Source organism: Branchiostoma floridae, chromosome 15 (assembly GCF_000003815.2).
Source record: "Branchiostoma floridae strain S238N-H82 chromosome 15, Bfl_VNyyK, whole genome shotgun sequence".
Classification (NCBI taxonomy): domain Eukaryota; kingdom Metazoa; phylum Chordata; class Leptocardii; order Amphioxiformes; family Branchiostomatidae; genus Branchiostoma; species Branchiostoma floridae.
Genome location: NC_049993.1, coordinates 4,098,640 through 4,107,956, shown reverse-complemented (window position 1 = coordinate 4,107,956; position 9,317 = coordinate 4,098,640). Strand labels below are relative to the sequence as shown.

General features: G+C 44.6%; 2 protein-coding genes across 2 annotated transcripts; one reads left to right on the top strand and one right to left on the bottom strand.

Moving 5' to 3' along the window:
• Positions 1-248: 248 nt before the first annotated feature.
• On the bottom strand, positions 249-3,531 carry LOC118432213 (angiopoietin-1 receptor-like). The gene is made up of 3 exons (XM_035843742.1): positions 3,443-3,531; positions 2,924-3,206; positions 249-2,252 (listed from the first exon to the last, which is right to left on the bottom strand). The coding sequence occupies exons 1-3, from the start codon at positions 3,529-3,531 to the stop codon at positions 936-938; spliced, it is 1,689 nt and encodes a 562-aa protein (XP_035699635.1). The 3' UTR covers positions 249-935.
• Positions 3,532-3,762: 231 nt separating this feature from the next.
• Positions 3,763-5,670, top strand: LOC118432212. Its single transcript, XM_035843741.1, has one exon. It carries the CDS (start codon positions 3,763-3,765, stop codon positions 5,668-5,670), a length of 1,908 nt encoding a protein of 635 aa, XP_035699634.1.
• The last annotated feature ends 3,647 nt before the right edge of the window (positions 5,671-9,317 follow it).

Sequence of the window (9,317 nt, the reverse complement as noted above, 5' to 3'; positions counted from 1 at the left end):
ACTAGTATGGTGCGGCCGTCGGTAGCTGGTCCGTAATGGCGTGTGGCAAACAACCCAGGATTAGTCGTACCTACAGGGCGGGGCTGATTGTCTGAAGCTGGCTATTTATATTAACATTAATGTTCATGATGTAAAATATAATTATGATGCAGGTTTTATAATACACGTCAGGTCAAAGTTTATTGAACAACGATTGTGGCGGGTTTAATGTAGGGAAACGCGTTTTATACGACTACTGGCTGCTAAGATTGATCTTATCCAGTACTACTATTCAAAGCTACATTAAGTATTCAAAGCATTTTAATAGAAGAAATAACGAGAGTTCAACGGTCTCATACCTTCACCGATTAATTACAACATCAGTGAAATATAGACACAGCACTGGATTCAAACTGCAAATTGACTTTAAATATAGTACGGAAGAAGGAATGATGTGTTAAGTTATATTTATTTTTTAATTGGGAAATCATGTTGCAAAGCATCTCTAGTACCCTCCACATTTTTATTTGCTTGTCATTGACTAAGTAAGCTTGTAACATGTACATAGCTACATCTTAATACTCAAGCCATCACAGCAACCCATCAAACTGTTACTGTGGGAATTGGTACACTGCAAAACAAGCAAGATTCTGTACAGCTAGCTCTCAATTCAAACTAATGGCCTCAAAACAACACTCAGTGATTAAAATGTCAACACAAGCACTACACACACGAAGAAAGATTCTACAAAAATGCTAAGAATGGCAAACAAAAGCTTCACATTTTCTTTTACAGGATTTGATAGCGAAAAAAAACTACACCACAGTCTCCATTTCAATGACGTCATGTGGAAGCAGTGCACGTCTCAGTTGCAGCAGCCTCTCTTCTATCCCTTCTGGAGTCGGTCTGGTATCTGGAACGTCGCGCCAACACGACCTCATCAGTCGGTACAGGTCCTATGGACATCCCGGCGGCCTCTCCAACCGTATTCCTTGCCTCAGAATCCCCACCATCTGAAGAAAGCTCAGCTGCATCCTGCCATCATAGCACGGATCTTTCCCCAGCGTGGCGATCTCCCACAGTAGCACGCCGAAGGACCAGACGTCACTCTGACAGGTGTACTCGCCGGTCTCGATGGACTCCAGCGCCATCCACTTCAGCGGAAGAAGTTCGTCAACGCCTGGTCGGTTGCATCGGACATACTGAGTAGTGGCGTAGACATCTCTGGCCAGTCCAAAGTCAGCCAACTTGGCCACGTCATCGGCAGTGATGAGGACGTTGCGAGCAGCCACGTCACGATGGGCGATTCTCAAGCGTTCCAGCTCTTGTAGAGCTCGTGCTATGTGGACTGCGTATCCAAGAAGGTTTCCAAGTTTGTCTTCTTCAGTAGTGATTCTTATTCGGCATAGAACACTCAAGAGGTCACCTTTGGGTGCATATTCCAGAAGAATGTACTTCACCGCAGACTTGGTGATGAGCCCCACGAGTCGAACAATGTTGGACTCACGATAATCGCCATCTCGTTCTTTGTGCACAGCTACCAAAATGGCTGCTTCTCTGTAGAAGTCTCGGTAGGACTGTGAGTCCTCGACGCGAACTGTCTTAGCGGCAACGGCAAGCTCTCCCTCAGATGTGCGAAGTTGCGCCCTTCTGACTTGCCCAAACTCTCCTAATCCTATCAGGGGACCAGAAGAAACATGTTTGATCTTCTTCTCCCAACGTCCCAGCCATCCCGGCTGTAGACTCTGTGCTAGATCCTGCTCCATTCTCCTCAACTCGAAAAGTATCTTATCCTCCTCGCCTGTGTCAGGTGCGGAGCAAGCCAGAATGCCCATTTTGTAGAGTATTGCCATCGCTACGGCAACAAGTAAGACTAAGGAGCCCAGTGAAACCAGGATTTCGAGCAGCGGTTCACTTGAGCTTGTCTGCCATTGGTCACAGTCCGGCCCCGTCCACGGCGTCACACATGCGCAGCTGCCGTCCACGTTGCTACATGTGGCATTGTTCTTACAGGCACAAACCTGCTGACATCTCCAACCGAACCGACCGTCTTTACACGGTTTGTTACAATTCCTTCCGTACCACCCGTCGATGCAATTACACTTACCGTCGCTAGAGCTACAGCTCGCCCCGTTTTGACAGCTACAGTCTTGACCGTGTGGTCTGACACCTGGTTCCTGTCCATCCCGGCGGACAGACACAACCAGCCCAGCGGTCACAGCTGGCACGTTGTAGACAACCACACACTTCATCACACCGGGCACCTTTTGTGTCTGGAGCACAGTTGGTAACATTGAGCACAAACGTGGTGTTGAGTGTGTTTCCCCGGGTGTCTCGGACCTGGCAGGTGTAGGGTCCACTGTTGGTTGATTGTATGTTCGGAACCACAAAGTTAATCTCATTTTCACCAAAGCTTAGTTTCTCTGTCGCACTTGGAAATGTAAACGACATGTATTGAACGGCGACATTGTTTGCCTTGCAATGAAAGATGACATTTGCCGAAATGTAGATATCGCGAGGGTCGCTAGGTGTCGTCGTGACGGAGACGTCCTGTTTGGGAATGTCAGAAGCCACACCTTTCCAGCCGGGCGGACATTTGCAGGCACCGTTAAAGCCGTGGCAGCGGGCGCCGTTCTTACAGATGCAGGTTTTGTGGCAAAATAGGCCGTATTTTCCAACTGGGCAGCCCATTGGTTTTATTCGCATGTCCAGAATTTGAACTTTCAATACATGTTAGTTGACGGAAACCCTTGTACTATGCATATATCAAATCTGCCAATTCGGGAATGTGAGAAGTGTACCAAATTAAGCGAATGTTACAGTCGCTGTTGTCCGTGTGAGCCATCCAAGGAGAATACTTTGTAGCATCGCCGACTTTGCTGCGTGTCCCACTGCTAAAGAAAACATCTCCGATTGTCGTCACGAGTTCCCATGATGTAGTTACACTGTGTAGTAAATCTCCCGTCTGTCCGTCAGTGTTGACCGGAGTTTCACACGTCCCGTTATACACAGGAGGATAGCCCTCAACGTCACTCAACTCTACCTTGACTCTCGTGTTGTGGACTCCACTGCGGATTGTCAGCAGATATGCCGACTGTACTGACCAATCCAGCGGATTGGCGACCACAATAGTGCAGTTCTTCGTCACATTAAAGCGGCCGTACGGATCTCTCTCCAGTTTGGCACACGGAAGTTCCGCTTTTTCTCCCGCCCGGGTCCTTGGTAGGCTGAAACATGGTGGAAACAGAACAAGACAAACTTTGAGAAGAACGAGTATTTTTGTAAGATTCTATAAATCGTCTTCGCTAGCTACGATCGATCGATGGATCGCGATCTCAGTCTAACAAATCCTTGCCTTCATTCAACGAACAAATCTACCATATAACCATCTATTGATTTTCATAAAACCCCGACATACATAACGTATTATGGGCATAAATATTCTAGAATCCGATATCCATACCTCCAACTCACTGGTTTGACTTGTTGGCTAGAAGTTCTGAGCTGAGTTTCCGGGTCGGAGTTCAAATCTGGCCCGTTACAACACCGCATGTGAATGTGGTTGTCCGCTCCGTAACTTTCGCTCTCCAACTTTGACTGTTGGTCATTTTACGATATTTTATTTGATTGTCTGAAAAGCTTGTGAGTTATGATAAATCTATTTTTGGAGGAGATCCAGTCCTATGCAGACAACAGAGATCTCCGGCGCTTCTATGCAGCAACAAAGGGAAACTTACGGGCCCTCGTCGAGGAGGTACGAACAACCTCCTGACTGCAGACGGAATGACAGCCCTTACTGACGACCAAGCCATCCTTAACAGGTGGAGAGAACATTTTCAGACACTCCTAAACCGCCCATCGTCTGCGGCTGAAGACTTGCTCCGTAAGGTACCTCAACACGATGTTAGGCAGTGGATGTCTCTTCCCCCATCTTATGCTGAGTTCCAGAAGGCGTTGAACCGCATGAAAGCATGGAAGGCCCCAGGTCCTGACAGCATTCCACTGGAGCTCATCTCTCATGGGGGCATAGCTGTACAGACAAGGCTATTCATCCTGATCCTGCGCATGTGGGAGACGAAGGTTGTACCTGCGGACCTGAAGGATGCCACCATCATCACCATCTTTAAGAAGGGGGACCGCTCCATCTGCGGAAACTACCGCGGTATCTCTCTCCTGAGCATTGCTGGAAAGATTTTCGCACGGATTCTGCTAGACAGGCTCCTTACTGTTGCCGAAGAAGTCCTTCCTGAGTCACAGTGCGGTTTCCGACCATCTCGTGGTACCACAGACATGATTTTCTGTGCCCGCCTACTTCAGGAAAAATCCCGCGAACAGCGACAACCACTCTTCTTGGTCTTCTGGGACCTGGAGAAGGCATTTGACAGCGTCCCAAGACCAGCTATGTGGGCAACCCTGAGGCGTTTTGGCTGTCCTGACCACTTCACAGACCTTGTGCAAGCCCTCCATGATGGGATGACTGGTCGTGTGGCTGTAAAGAACACTATGTCTGAGCCATTTGCCATCACTACTGGCCTGAAGCAGGGCTGTGTTCTGGCGCCAACCCTCTTCTCCCTTTACCTTGGGGCCATGATCCACGAGCTCCCCGACAACGCCTCCGGTATCCAACTTCGTTATAGAATGGATGGAGGCCTCTTCAACACCGGACGCCTTCGCTCCCGCAGACACACCACTTCCTTCACGGTACGGGAGCTGCAGTACGCTGATGACAACGCAACTCCTGTGGATACAGTCGACGCTCTTCAGAGTACTGTCGATGTCCTTGACGGTGCTTACTCCCGCTTCGGTCTCACTTCCAACATAGGGAAGACAAAGATCCTCGCACAGGGAGCTCCGGGGCATCCTCCTCCTGACACTAGTAACATCCGACTCCGAGGTGAAGTACTAGAGACAGTGAAATCATTCCCCTACTTGGGAAGCTTCCTCTCAGATGACTGTACGATGCAGAAAGACATTGACAATAGGATTCGGGCTGCACATGCAGCTTTCGGGAGGCTCTCCAAACGTGTCTTCCTAAACCATGACCTCAGTCTTCAAACAAAGATCATGGTTTTCCAAGCCATTGTCCTGTCTACCCTCCTATATGGCTGCGAGGTGTGGGTCCTGTATCGGAGAGATGTGAAAAAGCTGGAGCGTTTCCAACAGCAAAAACTCCGTGCCATTCTGAAGATAAAATGGCAAGACCGTGTCTCCAACGAAGCTGTCCTTCTCCAGGCCAAGCTCCCCAGCATTGAGACTACGATGGCGCGACATCGTCTCCGCTGGGCAGGACACGTCAAAAGAATGCCTACAACTCGACTTCCTCGCCAGATCCTATACTCCCAACTAGAATCCGGCACAAGGTTGCGAGGAGCGCCCAAGCGTCGGTTTCGCGACCAGTTAAAGGCTACCCTCCTTCGTTGCGACATTGACCACACTAATTGGGAGACTCTCGCGGAGAACCGGTCTGAGTGGAGACGCACCATAACGCAGGGGACAGATCACATGGAGCAGTTACGACGCTCCGAAGCCGAGACAAAAAGACAACAACGCAAAGAGAGACTACTACTTCCTCGCTCCCCACCCACTCTGCCCTGCACAAAGTGTCCCAGACTGTTCCACACTGCCCTGGGACTGAGCAGCCACCTCAGACACCGCCACCAACAATTAGCAAATGAGACTGGATGGACATGAACTAATGCTCGGTCACGAGCTGACGCCGATGATGATGATGATTTTTGGAGCATGGGGAAAATACTCGGCCAGAGAAGCCTTTTTGTACTTTTTTAATGCGCAACAACCCTGCTGAGGCGTTCTTTTTTTTACCTGATAACCCAAATAGAATCGCTTAGAATGCATTTTCAAAGAACAATGGATAGTACTTGCAAATAAAAGTTTCACGTGTATCATTTGTTATCGTCAATTTTCATATTCTTTTTCTAGCAGGCAACCGTTCCCCTTGGGATAGTCGTGTTCAGCTTCGTCAGAAAAAAAAAGCGAAATGTGACTTTCTGAGTCCGAACTTAGTTTTTATTTCACGACAGTTTCTAACTTAAGAACTTGTCACTTGAAAAAGTGTACAACTAATGCCAAGAAAAAGACTATTTTCATTCACCCTTGGATTGAAGGACACTGCCATGTTAAGTTGTGACGTGCGAGGTGGGTACCGGTACGGTTCAGGTCCTGGCCTGAACCTGGACCTAATTGTTTGCGAACATTTCTGAATGGGCGATACTCAATGGTCCAATTTTCTTCCAAAGAATCTATTTGGGGTAATATACGACTCCCAATGGCGATTTTGAAATCCTGTCTTCTTGTGAACTCTGTACATTTTACTGCAGAAACTTGGTAAAAACGACTAGAAGCTGTACTTCGCTCATTATCATAAGTGCCATTTGAAAACGGGTAAACCCTTGTCGTTATACTCAATGTAGATACACGATGTAAAAAGTTAACCAACGACAACCTGTTTGTACATATAATGACAACCACAGACAACTTTGTACAACACAAACTCTGTGAGTTCGTATACACAAGTTTAAAGAAAAGGGAAGAATCATGTAAACGTTAGATATAGTGATAGCATAGGAGCAGATGTATTGTTTATTCAATTGTAATACTACATGTAATAGTACTTAGTCGTAAGTATCCCATCATGGGATTTGCTGCATTTAGCCCACACGGGCAGGAACATGCAAATAAAGATAATTATAATCTGATCATTGTCTCTCAGGTCCAAAATCCGGTCCACTGAATTTTCTTTTTCCTTTTCTTTTCTAATTTGGCATCTGCTCATGTCATTTCACAGGAAATGTTAATTTTTTTTTCTTAAATTTGATCAATTTCAAGCTAAAGAAAAAAAAATTAAATTTATAAGGTCACCTCTAAAAAGTAAGAGACGGCAAGAGAATTGGAGATTTTTTCATGATGGAGTTATACCAGACAGTTGTTCGGTAACGCAAGTTAGCCAAATGTTTGACACAAAATTAGATAACATTGGAGTATTTTCCTGCACCCTTAGCAGATTTCTGGTGCGGAGGCGTTCATTTTCAGCGATAGCGCTGTTTTGCGATAGCCTAGCCGGGTGAAAAACGCGGAGAAAACAAAAGAGATTCAGTAGCTACAATACGCCTGGATTAGCCTCAAACATTGCTGGTCAAATAGTAGCAATTAAACTAATATAGGGAATAGTATGCTAGGGGAGTCATTTAGTGATTACGACTGTTGGCCCTTAGTTCGCGACCATTTGCACCATTATGACAAATGGTGATATCTTTTCTTAATTTTGAAAAAAATTCACCATTTTATGTGGCAAATTGGGGTCCATTGGCGCCTGTTTGCAACCAGTTGGCGAATGTCTATCGCAAACAGTCGGCGACTGACGCGGCCCAGTGAGATACCCTCATTAGTCAATCCTTCATTTTACATCACTAAGACAGACTCTGTTGTAAGTTACCTCGAAACTCTTAACCAATATAAATCATATACGAGTCCATTTTAACGAATACACCACATTTTTATTATCCCTCTAAGCCGTATAGGCACATGTACATGTACACGTATTCTCGAAGGATATTGAGATATCTCTCTAGTTTGCAAATTCAATGTAAGCCTCATTCGCTGACTTCTGTAGCGGCGGCGTTTTTTAAGAAGCACTGATTCAAAATTTTCAACATGGGCTAAGGTTCTATATGCTGGGAAATGGAGTTTTAAGGTGCCCTGAAGTCTGCTTTCAGTCGGACACTTGCAAGGAAAGAATAATAAGGAGTCCTTTTAAAGAGGCTATAAACATATTCCGGGTGCGGCAAAACTTCCTTTCAAGCATACAGAACCTTACTGTCCTTAACCCATGTTAATAATCGGGAATCAACAGTCTCCAAATATTAAATGCTAGTTCAATGAAAACAACAGACACGATTTCACAATTACTAGTAGTCTTTTTCAGTCTATAAAAAGTGGTATTTTTCTACCTTTTTGTATCATATTTGCAGTAATTAGAAGTACAATACTTTTAAGTAAACTACTAGTACCCCATGTTTTGTGCTAATTCACAAATAAATTGTCCTATGTTTTGTGTGTTTTTTTACAACATAAAGAGGCCCAAAATATCTTGAATATTTTCCTTTTCCCAAAACGTTTACCACTCAAAGAAACACAACGATGGTCAGTATGCGAAGCTAATTTGGGCGGATCCTGTCTTTATCCAAGACAATTCTATCCAATCAACAGTTCATTATTTCCGTATTTTTACAACGCAAAACGTTGATGTATTGCTACCACTAGGTATATAGTATGATAAAATTCTACTAATTTAACAATATAAGGTAATAATAGAACCAATACAAAATGTTATGTTACGTTATGTTATGTTACAATTGTATAAAAGAAAGTAATGGACGGTGTCACTGGTTCAAGTTGAAACTTAAAATCCCATGTATGACTTTGAGTGAGAAAAGAGTACCTTATCAAATAAGTAAATGGCTACATGATCACGTGCTTGAGTATTTGTTTTAAATTTTAGCCAGCCTAACTGATCTGATGCGTCAAACTGGTGAAAACATATTTACAACTGTAAACAACCCACGTGGTAAGAGTGATACAGTCATAGGTTTTGTCTTTTGAGTGATGGGATCGTCCGCTTGTAGCGGCTTGCAGGGAGTCCCTACTTGAAGTTTGTGATTTGCCATTAAAAGGGAGTAGCAGCTGTAGGCATTTTCTTTAAATAATGCCATGTTGACATTTCCAACCATACTGTTAATCGTGCAATGAAGAAACAAAATGAGCAGATGTACATTGCATGCTATGCATTGTAAAATAATGGAAAACGTATACTAACGTCATAGAATAAAATGGGAAAAATTAAACGGATCTATTGTTCCGTATATCTTTTACTCTGTGTGTTCAATCAGTTGTTTGACCTTCCTGACCACTTGAATTTCATAATGAAGGCAATTTTTTATTCGTACGCTCGCATCAGGTTTAGAGCTCTCAGTGGATGTCATCTATATAATAAAATCAACATGGCCAAGTCACTTAATGTAGGGTAAATGTGCTCAACATAGAATGAAGAATTTGGGTACATTTCTCTCAGGTTCACTGGGAACGCGCCCATATAAGGCATGTGTTTTATATAGGCCACAACGCAAGTAAATAACTCATGAATGAGACCATGAGGCATAGGCTACCATTTCAGGTGTACAGTTGTAGATACATCCCCGTCCTCTATATCTCTTTAGACTATGTTGGTTTGACTATATGGATAACATCCACGCGCGCACCAATTTTCATCCGTTTTCAAGAGTACTGGTAACCGTACAAAACTGCTGTAAACTGAGCACGTA